This window comes from Podarcis erhardii, assembly GCF_964252035.2.
Source record: "Podarcis erhardii genome assembly, chromosome: 10".
In the NCBI taxonomy this organism is placed as follows: Eukaryota; Metazoa; Chordata; class Lepidosauria; order Squamata; family Lacertidae; genus Podarcis; species Podarcis erhardii.
This window is the reverse complement of record NC_138500.1, coordinates 67,740,543-67,758,823: the sequence shown is the minus strand read 5'-3', so window position 1 is coordinate 67,758,823 and position 18,281 is coordinate 67,740,543. Positions and strand designations below refer to the sequence as shown.

General features: G+C 43.7%; 1 protein-coding gene across 2 annotated transcripts in view; it reads left to right on the top strand.

The window, feature by feature from the left end:
- Positions 1-18,281, top strand: part of ABCD2 (ATP binding cassette subfamily D member 2) — a 78,796-nt gene that overhangs the window by 27,734 nt on the left and 32,781 nt on the right. For both annotated transcript variants that reach the window (XM_081877914.1, XM_081877913.1), the window contains exons 2-3: positions 4,466-4,646; positions 9,548-9,669. In XM_081877914.1, the coding sequence (XP_081734040.1) occupies positions 4,472-4,646; positions 9,548-9,669 (297 nt within the window). In that variant the 5' untranslated portion in view covers positions 4,466-4,471. The remainder of the gene's footprint in view (positions 1-4,465; positions 4,647-9,547; positions 9,670-18,281) is intronic.

The following is an 18,281-nucleotide window of genomic DNA, read 5'->3' as shown; positions in this document are numbered from 1 at the left end:
CATGACTAACTCAGAAGTAAACCCATCGTATTCAGTAGGGCTTACTCCCGTGTAAGAGTGCCAAAGGCTGCAATCCCTAAACCCTTACTGGCGAGTAAGCACCATTGAACTTGGAGGGACTCACTCCTCAGAAAACACATGTGAGAGCTGAACATAAAATGGGCTTTGTTTTCATTCATTTCTTATAGACTGTTCTTCCTATTCTTTCAAATGTACTGGTTGCAAGAAATCATTTCCCCTGTCCCACCCTGATCAATGCAGCACTTTCACTTGGCAGCCTGGGGAAAACTTTGCTCTTTCAATGTGGGCAGCAAATACAACCTTTGCCATTGATCTGTGTAGCTGAGCAGAGATGCAGCGCTGCAAAGTCTTTAAATAGCTCAGGCCAAAGTGTTGTGGGTGCTTTAACAACTAGTTACATAAAATGAATGAGTATTTTTAAAAAAAATCAAGGTGGCAAATATATTCAATGCACATGTTAAAATTTTGTTTTAATGTGGGGACAGAGTTTTCCACCTTAGAAACAGGCTCTTCTTATGTCACTAACCTGGACTTGGGTCTTGCTTGCACCAGAGCTTCTTATGGTGTCACATTGGTCTTTAGCACAAGTGGAAGGAGAAGTTGTCTTCCTTGGAGCAATACAAGGAGAGTTTCCCATCATGGTTGTGCTGATGAACAAGGAACTAGCCTAGACTGAGAGCTGGTGCAAGAACAATGCAGGCCTGAGTCATACCAGCTGTACCTCCAAATTCTCCCAAAATCTTGCTTTCTCTTAATGGGTTAGGAGAGCTGAAAAAAAATAAAATCTGGCAACCAATGTGCCCTTTGGTTTCAGATGGTACATGGGTAAGCGAGACTAGAAAACCCGGAACAAACTAAGCCTCCTAGAACAAAATCAAGAAGCTTAGTTTGGTCAGAATTGAGTAAACACTTCCAGACTGAATGCTGAATACATCACTTCTGGTAAATGAACCACCATAGAAACTGGAAGGCTGTGAAAATTTGTGTCCCACGCTTTTAGACTCATCTACCCATGTCACCATCTGAAACCAAAGGGGCACATTGTTTGCCAGATGTGAAATATATTGGCATTCTTTTCAGCTCTCCTACCCTACTATCTGGGGACGCGGGTGGCGCTGTGGGTTAAACCACAGAGCCTAGGACTTGCCAATCAGAAGGTCGGCAGTTTGAATCTCTGCGATGGGGTGAGCTCCTGTTGCTCGGTCCCAGCTCCTGCCAACCTAGCAGTTCGAAAGCACATCAAAGTGCAAGTAGATAAATAGGTACCGCTCCGGCGGGAAGGTAAACGGCGTTTCTGTGCGCTGCTCTGGTTTGCCTGAAGCGGCTTAGTCATGCTGGCCACATGACCCGGAAGCTGTACGCCGGCTCCCTCGGCCAATAAAGCGAGATGAGTGCCGCAACCCTAGAATCGGCCATGGCTGGACCTAATGGTCAGGGGCCCCTTTACCTTTACCTTTACCTTTACCCTACTATCTAGAATAGAAGTTTTCTGGCTATAGCCTTCCTAACCCTTTAAGGCTATGCGGGAAATGATTGATATGCAGCCATGGGCAAGTTTAGCTGTCAGCGTTTGAGGAATTTGTAGTTGACTTGCTGCACGTGAGGGTGTGCTTGGTGGTGCCCACTCAACTGCTTGGCGTGGGGACATGTGGCACTTGTATATGCAGCCATCACAGTTTGTACCAGTTTTAGCAGTTCTCTTGCAACTTACAGTGATTGTGTGTGTGGGCCTCACGTGGAGGCAGTGGTTCATATGGTCAGAGCGTCCACACAAGCCGATAAAGAACCCATGCAGCCCCACAAGTGATTGCAAGTGGGCCAATGGGAGTCTGAACCGAGTCTCAGGCTCATTCAGAGGAAAACAGAAAGGAAAGTTGATCAAAGGACTATTATTATCTGAGTGTATAACAGAACCTATAGAAGGGTTAATCCTCTGAAAAATAACGGACTGCTCATTTTCACATTCAGCATCTGTCAGGTACCTAAGCCTATATCAGTCATGCACTTAAACAGAGCATTCCCCACAAAAACAGAGTTGAGAATTCCCTAGGATGTCCAGCAAAGGATGTTTCGCCATACTTCAAAGACCACAGCTCCAGGCAGCAGCACACAAACATTATTAAAAACAATTTTTATAATCAAGTTAGGTCTGGGTCTAAAAGCAGCAACAAAGCCATTAAGTTATAATTTGCTTTTAAGTTATTTATCCTTGCCTTGGCTCCTGGTTTGTATTTTGATAGAGTTAAAAATAACAACGCAATGTTTCGTTTTAATTTGAGATGGGTATTTGCTGAAATCACGATTCATTTGCAAACAGCAATTCTGATTCATAAATATCTGTACTCGTTATAAAAGTATTATCATCATCCATGCTGTAAGTGATTGAGTTGATGCTAGCATTAACTGGACAGATGTTCAGCTGGTATATGTTGGTAGAGATTGCTTAGCCAAGCAAAATGAAGAGGGTTGCATGATGTTTAAAGGATTAGCTCTTTTTCCAAAGCAGCAGTGTCCCATAGGAGCCATAAAGAGTGCCTTGTTTCACAACATTACAGCTTCAAAGGATGTCATAGGATAGTGCAAAGATCTACACTGAACTTGATGGAGAAGCTGTAGAATGGGTAGAGTTGTAATGAGTCACCATTTTATTTGACTGAGGAGATGGAGCTTAGTGGTAGAACATATATAGTGTCCCATGTTCAACCCTCTCACATTTCTATATAGATCTGGAAGCAGGGCTGGGATGTATAGTAACCTGGAAGTCTTCTGCCCATCAGAGTAGGCAGTATTTGGGCTAAAGGTACAGCCCTCATGGAACTGGGGTAGGTTGAAGGTTGCTGTTGGGTGTACCTTGATTTGCTGCTACGTAATATGTGAAATGGGACGCGGGTGGCGTTGTGGGTTAAACCACAGAGCCTAGGACTTGCCGATCAGAAGGTCAGCGGTTCGAATCCCCGCGACGGGGTGAGCTCCCGTTGCTCAGTCCCTGCTCCTGCCAACCTAGCAATTCGAAAGCACGTCAAAGTGCAAGTAGATAAATAGGTACCACACCAGCGGGAAGGTAAACGGCGTTTCCGTTCGCTGCTCTGGTTTGCCAGAAGCGGCTTAGTCATGCTGGCCACATGAACTGGAAGCTGTACGCCGGCTCCCTCGGCCAGTAAAGTGAGATGAGCGCCGCAACTCCAGAGTCAGTCACGACTGGACCTAATGGTCAGGGTCCCTTTACCCTTTTTAATATATGAAACAACCAGGATCAGGTGTCTTGAACCAACAGGTCTACCAATGTGACCATATTAATATAAAGGTTGCTTTTCTGGGGTGGTTCCAGATGGGACACAAAGTGGAAGCATGAGTGAGTAACCCATTCTTGCCATGCTTATTATCATTATCTTACACAAAGCCTGGGAATTAACATATCTCCATTGGTGGCTGTTGCCCATTAGGATTGGTAGGAGAGAAGGCAGTAAGGAAAACCAGAGTCAAGTAATTCTAGTTTTGTCTCCATCCTCCTCCCTGCTGAGTTCTGCAAGAGCAACTCTGAGGCTAAGGTGGATAAAGCTGACAAGCACTGCCACCTCGCTGGACTGGTTGTAAAAATTTGGGCAAGCAGGTGGGGATTGGGTGAGGGCAGGCTGAGGTTAGTGGAGCAGTGCTTTGTTTGCCTTAATGTTCCAGCCTCCACTGCACATTTCACTTCGAGGAAGATATGTCCAAGCTACCCTGTTTGGGTTGTTGAGTTGATCAAAACTATATATACCAACTGAGACCCTGTCTAAAAGTATTATTATTATTATTATTATTATTATTATATTATTATTATTATTATATTATTATATTATATTAATTTATTTATACCCCACCCATCTGGCTGGGTTTCCCCAGCCACTCTGGGCAGCTCTCAACAGAATATCAAAAACACGATCAAACATTAAAAACTTCCCTAAAGAGGGTTACCTTCAGATGTCTTCTAAAAGTCAGGTAGTTGCTTATTTCCTTGACATCTGATGGGAGGGTGTTCCACCGGGCGGGTGCCACTACTGGGAAGGCCCTCTGCTTGGTTCCCTGTAACTTGGCTTCTCGCAGCGAGGGAACCGCCAGAAGGCCCTCGGCGCTGGAAATCAGTGTCTGGGCTGAACGATGAGGGTGGAGACGCTCCTTCAGGTATACTGGACCGAGGCCATTTAGGGCTTTCCAGGTCAGCACCAACACTTTGAATTCTGCTTGGAAATGTACTGGGAGCCAATGTAGGTCTTTCAGGACCGGTGTTAATGGTGTCCTAAAAGCCAGGTAAGAATATGAGTCTTCTTTCTGGTCACCTGCTGTTGTTGATTTCTGTCTGTCTCTGTACAGATATATATTCACTTGTTTAGGCTTATCTGTTTAAAGTGCATACATAATCACATGTACCATGCTCTTAATCAGTATCTGCATTTTTAAACTGTAGGTAGAAATGAACCAGCTACAGAAAAGTTACAAAGCTCTAGCAGACCAAATGAACCTCATTTTGTCCAAGCGCTTATGGTACATCATGCTGGAGCAGTTTCTGATGAAGTACGTTTGGAGCAGCAGCGGCTTGATTATGGTGGCCGTGCCTATCATCACTGCGACGGGATTCGCAGATGGCGGTAATAACATTTTATTGAACGTGAAACGTTTTGTGTGGCGGTTTCGTCCCAGTGGGATTATCTGGAGGAACCAGTCAGAAAGATGTCTACATATTCTTAGCTACAGCAACCCTGTGTCTGCCCAGCATTGTGTGGCTAGCTGGAACAACTCTAGGAAAAACTAAGTTATAAAAACAGCTGGCCGACCCCAAAACCTTTTGTTGCCTTGGGCAGAATATTTGTACAGTGGTGCCTCGCAAGACGAAATTAATCCGTTCCGTGAGGCTCTTCGTATAGCGGTTTTTTCGTCTTGTGAAGCAAGCCCATTGACAGCTTAGCGGATTAGCGCTATTAGCGGTTTAGCGGCTTTTAGCGGATCAGCTGATAAGCGGCTTAGGAAAGGGGGGGAGGGGAAAAAACCCGCAGGAACTCGCAAGACATTTCGTCTTGCGAAGCAAGCCCATAGGGAAATTCGTTTTGCGAAGCGCCTCCAAAACGGAAAACCCTTTCGTCTAGCGGGTTTTCTGTTTTGCAAGGCATTCGTCTTGCGGGGCACCACTGTAAATGGTTCCCCCAGGCTCAAGTCAAGGTGCTTAGTGCCCAAGGTAGGTCAAATTACCTTGGTGCCTGCGACAGAAAATCCCCCATCACGTTTTCTTGGCAGTAAACGTACAATAATACGTTTACAATAATACAGATTTGTTGCCCTTTAAATAAAGGTGGGTCCAGCTACTGCTATTACACACATGCAATTTTTGTTCTTTTCTTAATTGTTTCTGATAACTAGTTTAGCACATCATGCAAGACCTTTTCTCCACTTGCAAGCAGTCTCAGGAAGAAAAAGAAAATGAGATGAATTCTAGCCAGTTCATACCTTGTAATCAATACATTATACTGACTTGTGCAAACACTATTTATTATAGTCAGCATTTAGTTATCGCCTATCCCTCTGCAGCAGTGGATATATGCAAATGGGGTCTGAAACAAACCATTGAATGGGCAGCCTGACATGTCAGGATACTCCAGGAAATTATTCTCCCTCTTTCCTCCCCACCCCATGCCTCAAAAGAGGCTTGACTTGGGATACATAAATCTCTGAATTTCAGTTTCACTCCCTTTTGTCATTTTCCCAGACCTCTCCACATTTCCTTGTCAGTTTGCGTTTTTTAAAAAAAGTTAAGGTTCTTTCCTCCCTCACAACGCAAACATAATGCCCTAGTGACAAAAATGAAATGATTCCCCACAAAGTAAATTTCTTTATTCAACTGCATTATTGTAATATTCTCAAATTGGGGGGGGGGGGGGCTTGTTTTCTAAAATAACAAGAACATATTTAATAGCTGTTCTAGTCAAAACAAGCAAATGAAAGTCGAGCCTTGAAAGGAATTTGTTCTCTCGGCTCATGCTCTGAAGGGACATAACACAGGGACTTTTCTGAAAGTAATTAGTTCTTTGCCAGTGCCTGGGAACACCGCCTTGAGTTCTGTGGAAAACATATAGCGAATATAAATGATAATAATAATATAATAATAATTTATTCTACCTCACGCAACTGGCTGGGTTTCCCCAGCCACTCTGGGCAGCTTCCAACAAAAGATTGAAAATACATTAAAACGTCAGTCATTAAAAACTTCCCTAATGAAACAAATTGATAGAGTTCTAGTAATGATCAGTGATTAATGGTAGAGGTGAAGAAATTATTCAGGATTTACAGTACAAATCCTATGTGACTCTAATCTGCCCCTGAGCTCAGTGGAGCTTGCCCTCCCAATTTCAGGCCTGGCTATGGGATAGACACAGCCATGGTTGTCTTGGTGGATGACTTACACTGAGGGCTGGATGAGGAAGTTCAGTCAGATTGGTTCTCCTGAACCTCTAAGTAACTTTCCATATCATCAAACATGGTACAGTGGTGCCTCGCAAGACGAAATTAATCCGTTCCGTGAGGCTCTTTGTATAGCGGTTTTTTCATCTTGCGAAGCAAGCCCATTGACAGCTTAGCGGATTAGCGGCTTTTAGCGATCAGCTGATAAGCGGTTTAGCGGCTTAGGAAAAGGGGGGGAAAGGGGAAAAACCCCGCAGGAACTCGCAAGACATTTTCGTCTTGCGAAGCAAGCCCATAGGGAAATTCGTTTTGCAAAGCGCCTCCAAAACGGAAAACCCTTTTGTCTAGCGGGTTTTCCGTCTTGCGAGGCATTCGTCTTGCGGGGCACCACTGTATCTTTCTGGAGCATTTTGCTGGGTTGGCCATTGACCTATGGTGTGCCACAAGATTCCATTGTGTGCCCCGTGCATTTTAACATCTGCATGAAAAAATTGAGGGAAGTACAGTCGTATCTTCATTCTCGAACGCCGAAAACCTGGAAGTAAGTGTTCTGGTTTTTGAATGTTTTTCCGGAAGCCAAACATCCAACACAGCCTTCGCTTGAGTGCAGGAAGCTCCTGCAGCCAATCGGAAGTTGCGTCTTGGTTTTGGAACAGTTTCGGGAGTCGAACGGACTCCCGGAATGGAGTGTGTTCAAGAACCAAGGTTCCACTGTAACGCAGAGGTTTTGCCTGAAGTGTCATCACTCTGTGAGTGGAAATTTTCTTTCCATCTGCTTCTCCAAGGGAGGTGATGCTCTGTATATGGCTGCTTTTTAAAGATAATTTGGAACCTTCCAGCGGTGAACAATATGGCTGCCCATGTGACTTAGACGTGTTTTATTGCTTTTAAATGTCGCTAGTGTTATTTGTTCTTCATTTTTAGCATAATGTTTTTGAATAATCAATATGCAATATAAATAACTGTAAATTTCTGTGTCACCTTGGGAAGGGCAGCTTATAAATATTACAAATAGATATATACAGTGTGTACAAGAACGAAGCCTTAGCTTCCTAAATTCTTCTTTGACTTTCTAAGGCTTCCTAAATTCTACTTTGATGACAGGTTGGTTTGTTTCTTTACACACACATAATAGAATTTGCCTTCAGTCAATTGCACTATGGATTATGTTTTATTTTAATGATAATTGATTGTATTCCCTTCTGGGATCATTTTGTTTGATGTAAACAGGGACAGAATGAACAAACGAATGAGTGAAATATTTTTAAGACGTACAAACAGGAATCATGGGGCATTGGGTGACAAACCACTGGGTAATGGCAAAGCCGAAGACAATTGTTGTCATTTGTTTGCTCATGTTATACTATTTGTATTTATTTTTATATAAAAAAATTCTGTCCCACCCTTCTGGTCCCTATGGTGGTACTCAGGGTGTCTTGCAACAATTTAAAACCTTACTGTCCTTTAAAAACAACACATGTGTTTTTTAAATCTACATAATCGTGAATCCCTTCCTGAACCTTCAGTTTTATATTGTAAAATGCCCTGTGATCCTTGGATGAAGAGCTGTATAGAAACTTAATAAATAATAAATAATAACAATAATTCAGTTAAAGTTCAGTGAAAATACAACAGAAGCAGAGACATGAACCACACTTTTAAAATAAAATATTAGGTGTTCAGCAAAGAAAAAGCTTGACAACCTTTATAAAAGTCTTCATCTTCTTTTCTTCTCCTTCTTCTTTAGCGATCACTCATAGCCGAGTAAGATGGTCTTCCATAAACACGGTTTTAACAATGAGTCTGTAAGTGACGCTGGAGGCCAATTGCATTCACACCAACCAGCACATGACAACTAGAGAGTGGCTTTTTTACCCCTGCATGGTACATGGTTTTTGGTGCACCTCAAAAGCCCTATCACTTGCCACAATCAGTTGTGCTCCGCACTAAGAGGAGTGGAGGGAGCAGGTAAATTGATATAGCAGAATGTATTCCTTTGGGTATTTTGGATCCGAGGCCTTTGGGTCAAAGCTTTATGACCCGATAGTTACATGGTCCTCCAAGGAAGAAGAAGAAGAAGAAGAAGAAGAAGAAGAAGAAGAAGAAGAGGAGGAGGAGTTTGGATTTGATATCCGCTTTATCACTACCCGAAGGAGTCTCAAAGCGGCTAACATTCTCCTTTCCCTTCCTCCCCCACAACAAACACTCTGTGAGGTGAGTGGGGCTGAGAGACTTCAGAGAAGCGTGACTGGCCAAAAGTCACCCAGCAGCTGCAGCTGCAGGTGGAGGAGCCGGGAAGCGAACCCGGTTCACCAGATTACGAGTCCCCCGCTCTTCACCACCACACCACACTGGCTACGTGTCAATGCCACCCAAAATGTGTGTAGTATAAAAGTGCCCTCGCACACACATATGTATACCAGAGCGCACACACACACACACACCATGATAGGCTGTGGAATTTGGATCCTTGGCCCTAGATGGAAATCGTAGCACAATTTTGACCGCACACAATTTCCCCCACATCCTTTGCCCCTGCCAACTGCAGCAGAAATCTATGCCAGGTACTTCACCATGTGACCCAAATGAGATCGGTAGAACTGCATTTGTTTTTGCAGCTGCTGCCACCAAACTACCAGGGGTTTTCAGGGGTCGTATCAGACCACACATTTGCCACCTGATTGTAAGGTTTTAAATGTAGCTCCCGGTGCCTTGAATTATGCTGAGATGCAAATATGAAATCCAGTTGCCGCAGTCTCCAAAACTGTTCTTCCAAAACCGGAATTACTCAAATGCTCTTGTATTTTTGATGACTGCATAGTGGGGAGACTTTAGGCAGACACTGCAGTTTCCTTTCCTTGAGTGTGCTGGCAAGAGAAGGAATATTTGTCAAGGTCTCCTTGACACATTGCTGCTGCTGCCGCCGCCACAGGACCGTTCTTTGAGTCAGGATTTGGCAACTGCGTTTGACTGATTCTGATTTTACTACACAAATTTTGCCCACATCTCCTTTCTTTATAGAGAAGTTTCTCTTTAGTGGAGTTAGACTATGCTTCAATTCGGTTTGCTCTAATTAAGCTTTCTTTCTTGCCTTTAGAATTAGAAGATGGTCAGAAACAAGCGATGGTCAGCGAGAGGACGGAAACCTTCACCACTTCCAGAAATTTACTAGCCTCTGGAGCAGATGCCATTGAAAGGATTATGTCTTCTTACAAAGAGGTACTGGATGAAATACGCTTGACAGCAGAAATTATAATAAATGGGGTTTTTGTGGTGGGAGGAGGGAATCGTAAACGTAGTCTAAAATGGAATTGTCTATACCCATCTGAGGGAGGGTGGGAACAGGAAATCCGGACAAGATTCACAGGAAGCTTCAAAAGTTCCTCGATATAGTCACTATTAAATCCCAAGGTTGTTTTTTTTAAGAGCATTTGTTGTGTCTACTTTTGAATACAGTCGTATTTCGGATCCCAAATGTCCTGGAACTCAGACGTTTTGGCTCCTTAACGTGTCAAACCCGGAAGTGATTGTTCCGGTTTGCGAACGCTCTTTTGGAACCCAGACGTTCGATGGGGCTTCCGTGGCTTCTGATTGGCTGCAGGAGCTTCCTGCAGCCAATCAGAAGCCACAGTTTGGTTTCCGAACATTTTGAAAGTCAAACGGACTTCCAGATCGGATTCCGTTCGACTTCAAAGGTACGACTGTATTTCTTATAATGACCATAGATGCAAGTCTTCCTAAGGAATAAATAGACTTGAATCCCAAGTTGCTCCTCTATTCACATAAAGTGATTTTCACCAACTTCCCCCTCCATCTGCAGCTTCCTGGAGGACATTTCACACCATTCTCAAGAATTTCCCAATCCATCCAGCCACCACCAGCAGGGGGATGTGAGATAGGGAACTCCTGTTAAGTGAATGTAAATAGCTTGGGGTTGGGGGGATATATGCTGCCTGGAGTCTTTAAAATACTGCTTTACATGCAATTATAAAGGAAGGCTGGGATCCAAGTTATAGAGACTATCATCGGGGGAAGGGTGTCTTGAACACATGAACAAAGTCTGTCCTGGTAGGGAACTCCTCTCAACCTGCCATCCAACACTGCAGAAGGAAAGACATTTAGTCTGGCTTTGGTGAAAAGCCTTTGCTAGTTTGGTACTGTCAGGTTTTTAATGTAAGATGTTAAAGACATGCCCATATTGTACTCCTACTGCCAGCGGACTACAGACTGCGTGTGATCGAGATCGCAAGTCACTGTGTGCATTATCCCATAATCTTTGCTTTAACGTCTTTAGGGCGCCTTCATAACCCAGGTAATACAGTTGGGGGGGGGTGACAGACCAATAGAGGTGGCTTTTCTAGCCATGGTTTTCTGCCATTTGTTGACAAATTCCTCATTGGTCAGGTGTTGGTACAAACCCTTCCCTAGATCAAACACTGAAACACTGAAATCTATTGCGCCAGTGAGAGTTCTTGTAGTGGCTTCCACTGGGGTCACCCCAGGTGTTTCTGTGGAGAGAATGTAGAATATGGCTCAACCTTACTCCATGCAGGCGACGTTTTAATGTAAGTTAAGATTTGCAATCTGCAAGTCCAAACTTAAGCGCCAGAGACAGTTAAAAACTGTGTGTTTATTTCCCAAGTTGGTTTATATTTCTGCAAGTTCTCGCTATGAAATAGATGTCCACATTATTATTATTTATTACTTATTCATGATGAAACCAATACTATGCAATGTAATACTAGAGCTACACGTGCAGGTTTACAAGTACAAATCTGTTGAATTGTGTAGAAAGTTCCAACACCAAGCTCCTCATTTTTTGCCAGGACTGTTTTTGAACCCGGGTTCCTTGGGCTAAAAGACAACTCAACCCTGCTTCTTGAACTGTCATCTTTTCTGACATGTTTGAGATGGTTACCTGTCATGATTTTTAAATTGTATTTATTCATTGTTTAAATGGCCACTCTGGGCACCTTCTGGAAGGAGAGGCAAGATGAAAATGTAATAATAATAATCTTAATATTCAGTGCAAACTTTTCAAACAAATGCCAATAACTACTCGGTCTGGTTGAGCCTTCAAATAAAGAGTTATATGTGACATTTTTACACCAGGATGTTTCAGGATGTTCATCCAAGTGTACATGGGAACACACATTTCATTGAGAACTGTGCAGGGTAGGGTTTTATAGTTCAGAAGACAGGTGAGCAAGCATGGACATTATAGACACCTGATAACACTATGATATCAGGTGACTCATTTTTTCTTTCCAGTGTGGTGGGCTGTGCTAGAATGGAAAATCCTAGTACATCTCAGCAGGCCTTGAAGCTACTGCTCAGACATAGAATCCTCAAATTGTGAGGTGAATTAGATAACCAAGAGTTTTTGTTTGTTTGTTTGTTTGTTTGTTTGTTTTTGCCCTCTTGGCGTTCACCTCAGCCGCCGGAAGCATCCCGGCTGCCATTTTGTCTCGGGCAATGGCATTAAAAAAAAAAAAAAAAATAGATAACCAAGAGACGTGTGGTGAATGCGGTGGAAGTCTTTTATAATATTTTAACTAGGATTTATATATTGTAATGTTCGAAGTATGAATTTGGAATTATTGATTATGAAAAGTATTTTTTTCTTCATTTTTTTTGTTTCTTTTTATTTTTCGTCTTTCTTCTTTTCTAGTCTGCATTCTGGAAAATTGTATAGATAAATGTTTTTATGTACGGTTATGTATTCTTTCTATTTATTTTATTTTATTTTATTGTAACATTTAATAAAATTTAATTTTTTAAAAAAAAGAATCCTCAAATTCTAGACCTGGATGGGACCCTGAGGATAATAATCTAAGCCAAGCGCCTGCAAGGCAGGAATATGCAGCAGTCCCATACAGGGATTGAACCTGCAGCCTTGGTGTTATCAGCACCATGCTCTAACCAACTGAGCTTATCCAGGCTTCAAAGCATGGGTAGGCAAACTAAGGCCCGGGGGCCAGATCCGGCCCAATCACCTTCTCAATCCAGCCCGCGGATGGTCCAGGAATCAGCATGTTTTTACATGAGCAGAATGTGTGCTTTTATTTAAAATGCATCTCTGGGTTATTTGTGGGGCATAGGCATTCATTCTTTCTTTTCCTTTTCCAAAATATAGTCCGGCCCCCCACAAGGTCTGAGGGACAGTGGACTGGCCCTCTGCTAAAATAGTTTGCTGACCCCTGCTTTAAAGCTTGATCAGCACCGGACTTCCGGGTTGGCGCCATCGCCGAATGGCGGACTCCCTCCGAGCTCCGGAGGGAGCCTGCTCGGCAGGGGCTGGGTCCTACCGCGCCGGCGACGCGGGGACCCTTAAAAACCATGGGCGCTGAAACCCATGGACATGGTGACTCGGCTGGCACCTTTTGAGCCCCCCCCCGACCCGCGAAGGAGCCTTTTTAAAGGCTACGGAACGGGTGACGGGGGGGTGGTGCTTTGAGTCCTCCGCTTCCCCTGCCGAGCGAAGCCGCATGCCATTCGACGGAGAGCGCTGACTTCTTCTATTGGAAATTTGGACTTAAAAGCATAACCCGTGAGTAATCGGAACTTGGATTAAAAAAGGCGAGAAATTTTTTAAAGAATTCGGAACGAGCGGGGGAGGCGTAAAAAGGAAGTCAGCCCCCCCCCCTGTTGTAGAGGAGCTAAAGTAAAGGACTTAACATCTAAGATTGAGCGCAATCCTATTTTGATAAAGTTATGAAATTTCGCGATGGAAAACTATAAGATTGAGCTGGAGGAGAAAAGTGGAATTTAATCAAAAAGCAACCCCCCCCCCCCGGAACCTGGGAGCGTTTTAGTTAGAGCGCCGGGAGAAGACAAGGAGAGGTTTTGACAGCTGTCAAAGAGCTGTCAAAGCAGAAGAACAAAAATGAGAACTTTGTTACGAGGACTTTGCCGGTTATATTTGTTACAAATTGGATACAAAATGTTTAAAACAAGGAATAATAAGTTACTTTGACTGGTGGACGTGATCTGGAAGGGAACTGAGTTATTACAATCCACCTAGAGGAGCAGAGGGATATTACAAGTTGTTGGCACCGAATTTGACAGAACTTTTTATCTCCTGGGAAACTGCAGAAATGGAACACTATTTTGGCTACAGAGGTCTACACACTAAAGGAGACAATAGTCTTATCTATTGAAGAATGGAAGGGACTTGGCATCATGTTTCGTTCCTGAATAACAGAGCCTCTGCAGTGGAATTTAGAAGCTTTTGGAATTAGAACATTTGTGCAGGAAAACAGGAAAAGAAAGAGGAGAGAGATTAACAAGAACAACAAGAATAATAAGAATTGGACAAAGTTGGAAGTGGGAACATTTGGGACATCCAGATTTGAAAGGTTTAAGAAATAAAATTGGAGTTTTTACTCCCAAGTATATAAAAATCTGGATGGAAAAAATGGGCCTTTTTGAGATAGACTCCTTCCAAGATTGGACATTTAAAATTAAAGAAGACTGGTAAAGGACTATGGTTTAAATAAATGTGGGAGCTCCAGGAAGACATCAGATGTTGATAAATATGGGGAACGCAACCAGGAAAAGGGGGAGGGAAATTTGGAATCCAAAGGGTGTAAAATTATATTTTATTTTATTATATTTTAATCTATTATGTATATTAAACGGGGGAACGCGTGGAAGGGAATAGGTCGATCTTAGGAGATGGGAAAATATTTTTAAATTGGGCTAATGATAATAAGGTTAAAATTTGGGATAATAAATTGCTGAATTTATTTGTAAGAATTGGAATATAAGAGGGGGAGGGGAGGGGAAGTCCTGGAAAGATGTTCTGGAAAATAAGATCTTAAATTTGGATGTTTTGGGGTTTTTTTATATTGTTATAACTGGAAACTTTTAATAAATATTATTTAAAAAAATAAAAATAAAGCTTGATCAGCACCAACTTCAGGCTTCACTTTCCTCTGGGATCAGGTGAGATTGGCTGGGAATCTCGGAAGGGCTGCAAGCTTGAAGTCACCGCCCATCTGCTGATATTATCTTAGCAGAGTGTCTGCGGCAGGACCTTTCTGTAATGTTTTAATGTCACTTCCAGTGACGAAGGAAGAAGCTTCTTCTCCCTACATGAACCCCCGATCCCCACCTGTGTTTTAATTGGTACCTAGGAAGACATGATGGCAGACATGGTGGAGAAGTCCCAGCCCCTTCTGCTTTAATAGAAAGCACCATGGGGAGAACAGGACAGGAAATCTACTGCTGCCCTCTCAAAAGGTGGCATTTTAAATGTGTGTGTCACTTTTTAAGACGCTGTTGCTTCTGGCCACTTATTATTATTAATCATCATCATCATCATCATCATTCTTACCCTGCCCATCTGGCTGCGTTACCCTACCCACACTGGGCAGCCAGTGTGGTGTAGTGGTTAAGAGTGGTAGACTCGTAATCTGGTGAACCGGATTCACGTCTCCGCTCCTCCACATGCAGCTGCTGGGTGACTTTTGGCTAGTCACGCTTCTCTGAAGTCTCTCAGCCCCACTCACCTCACAGAGTGTTTGTTGTGGGGGAGGAAGGGAAAGGAGAATGTTAGCCGCTTTGAGACTCCTTCGGGTAGTGATAAAGCGGGATATCAATTCCAAACTCTTCTTCTTCTGCCAACACATATAAGAACAAACTGTATTGGCTGGAATATAAGCCTAACTTTCCACCCAAATTCTGACCATGGAAAGTTAAAGTGCGGCTTAAATTCGCGACCTTACAAAAATGGGCTTTTACGATATTACTGCTGAAACCGACATATAGTGGTGCCCCGCAAGACGAATGCCTCGCAAGACGGAAAACTCGCTAGACGAGTTTTCCGTTTTGGAGGTGCTTCGCAAAACGAATTTCCCTATGGGCTTGCTTCGCAAGACGAAAATGTCTTGCGAGTTCCTGTGGGTTTTTTCCCCTCCCCCCTTTTTTCTAAGCCGCTAAGCTGCTTATCCGCTAAGCCGATAAGCCGCTAAAAGCCGCTAAACCGCTAAATAGCGCTAATCCAATAATCAATGGGCTTGCTTCGCAAGATGAAAAAACTGCTAGACGAAGAGACTCGCGGAACGGATTCTTTTCGTCTTGCGAGGCACCACTGTACAGTAAAACAGAATGGGTGTGAGTGCCTGTGGAATTTTAAGGGAGCAGCTTATATTTGGGTGTTGTTGGGTATTGGCTTATATTTGGCTGTCTCCCCCCGCCCCCCTGAATTTTAAAGCTGCGGCTTATATTCGGGTGTGGGTTATATTTGGGCCAATACTGTAATGAAACATCGAACATTAAAAACTTCCTGATACAGGGCTGCCTTCAGATGTCTTCTAAAAGTTGCTCTTTACCTCCTTGACATCTGATGTGAGGACGTCACTGCTGAGAAGGCCCTACCTTCTGTCTGCAACTTCAGTTCTTGCAGTGAGGGAGCTGCCAGAAGGCCCTCAGAGCTGGACCTCAGTGTCCAGGCTGAATGACAGTGGTGGAGATGCTCCTTCAGGACCATAGGCTGATTAGGGCTTTAAAGGTCAGCTCCAACACTTTGAATTGTGCTTGGAAACATACTGGGAACCAGTGTAGAGCCTTTAGGCCCAGTGCTATATATGGCCCTGGTGGCTGCTCCCAATCACCAGTCTAGCTGCTGCATTCTGGATTAGTTGTAGTTTCCGTGTCCCCTTCAAAGGTAGCCCCACATAGAGCACATTGCAGTAGTCCAAGCAGGAGATAACCAGAGCATGTAGCACTTTGGTGAGACAGTTAAACACCCCGGCTCCCACCCAAACTGGCAAACCAGTTTGGACACACACACACACACACACACACACACACACACGTTACCAGCCGCATTTCAGGGCACAGAGAGCTCAGTACCAGGGATGAAGCCCAAAACTTCTGCCAGCCCTCAATTAATTTATGGAATTTACTCTGAGAAGACCTGCTGATGCCCACAAGCTTATATGGCTTTGGAAAGTGGGAGGGGAGACAGTGATAGCTAGCCGTGACCTCCGGGTTCAGATACACTACCTTAGGTTAAGAACTTAATTCAATCTGAAGGTCCGTTCTTAACCTGAAACTTTCTTAACCTGAGGTACCACTTTAGCTAATGGGCCTCCCGCTGCCGCCGCCGCACGATTTCTGTTCTCATCCTGAAGCAAAGTCCTTAACCCGAGGTACTGTTTCTGGGTTAGCAGAGTCTGTAACCTGAAGCGTCTGTAACCCAAGGTACCACTGTACCTTTGAATGCCAGATGGTGAGAGCAGAAACAGGAGACAACTATTGCTTCAGGCCTGGTGGATTCTGCTTGGCCACTGTAGGAAACTGGGTTCTGGGCTAAATGGATTTTTGCCTTCATCCATTTTGCTGGTCCAGATGTTTTGGCCTACTTCCTTTCTGCCAGCAGATGGAGACGGCACATTACAGTTTGGGGTTGTCATAATTTGTGGATTGGGAACTCGCCAGCTTTCAGAATCTCTCCCCATCGCACACCCCAGAAATTTGGGTGTGGGTTCCTAAGTTTTTGGAAGACAGGCTGAGCCAGGGCCAAAGGCATAGGAATAATTTCAGCCACCATCTATAAACAAAGGCATCGTGGAAGAATCAGATTAGGGAGTGAGGGCCTGAGTAGAGTGAGCCAACATTATTCCAGTGAGGGTGGATGGGATTTGCATTCAAACATTTTCCTACACACAAAAATCCAGGCAACTTCCACGGCATCTTCTTTCATGGGGGTCAAGACACAACTGAATGATGCTGTTGTAAAATTGGTGTGTGGGGGGGGGGGGAGGGCTTCCACATGGATGTTCAGGGTTGAATCAGCAGGTTTGGTTCACTTGTGTTTAATGAGGTTTTCACGCAACACTGTCATCTAATCCTTGTCATTCACCATCTGCCTTGTGAGGAGAAATAAGAGGCTGATGGAGGGAGGCACAGAGACTACCAGGCCTGATCCAGCCAGACTGCCAATGCCTCTCTTGGGCAGATGGTAATCCATTGGGATACTGTGAGGAGGAGGAAGGATGTGTAGGAAGCAGACACCAATAAGGCCCACTCTAGCAGAACTGTTCCCTCCCCACAGCCAACATTAAATGTTATCTCATGTTTTTAGCCCACAAAAATTGTAAATTGACTTGGATGCCTTAGGCAGAAAGGTGGTAAAGGTAAAGGGACCCCTGACCATTAGGTCCAGTCGTGGCCGACTCTGGGGTTGCAGCACTCATCTCGCTTTACTGGCTGAGGGAGCCGGCGTACAGCTTCCAGGTCACGAGGCCAGCATGACTAAGCTGCTTCTGGCGAACCAGAGCAGCGCATGGAAACGCCGTTTACCTTCCCGCTGGAGCGGTACCTATTTATCTATTTGCACTTTGACGTGCTTTTGAACTGCTAGGTTGGCAGAAGCAGGGACCGAGCAATGGGAGCTCACCCTGTCGTGGGATTCGAACTGCCGACCTTCTGATCAGCAAGTCCTATGCTCTGTGGTTTAACCCACAGCGCCACCCACATCCCAGAAATGTTGTACATAAAACAATTTATTATTATTATTATTATTATTATTATTATTAAATTGTTATTATTTATTTCACTTGTGGAGCTTCTGTCTCTTCTCAGACTGCAAAAAGCAGTCTTTTAAAAAGAGAATAGAAGAATATCACTGGTTTCACAATGTAGATGCCTTTAGCACTACTTGTCTTTTTTTTTATAGAATATTTATTAAAGTTTTCGAGAAATAATACAATGTGAAATAAAAAAAGAAAAAATAACAAAAATACAAAAATAATTAAAAACATAGAATTTCCATTACTTATTTTCTTTTAACTTATTTTCCAGACCTCATACCTCCCTTTCTT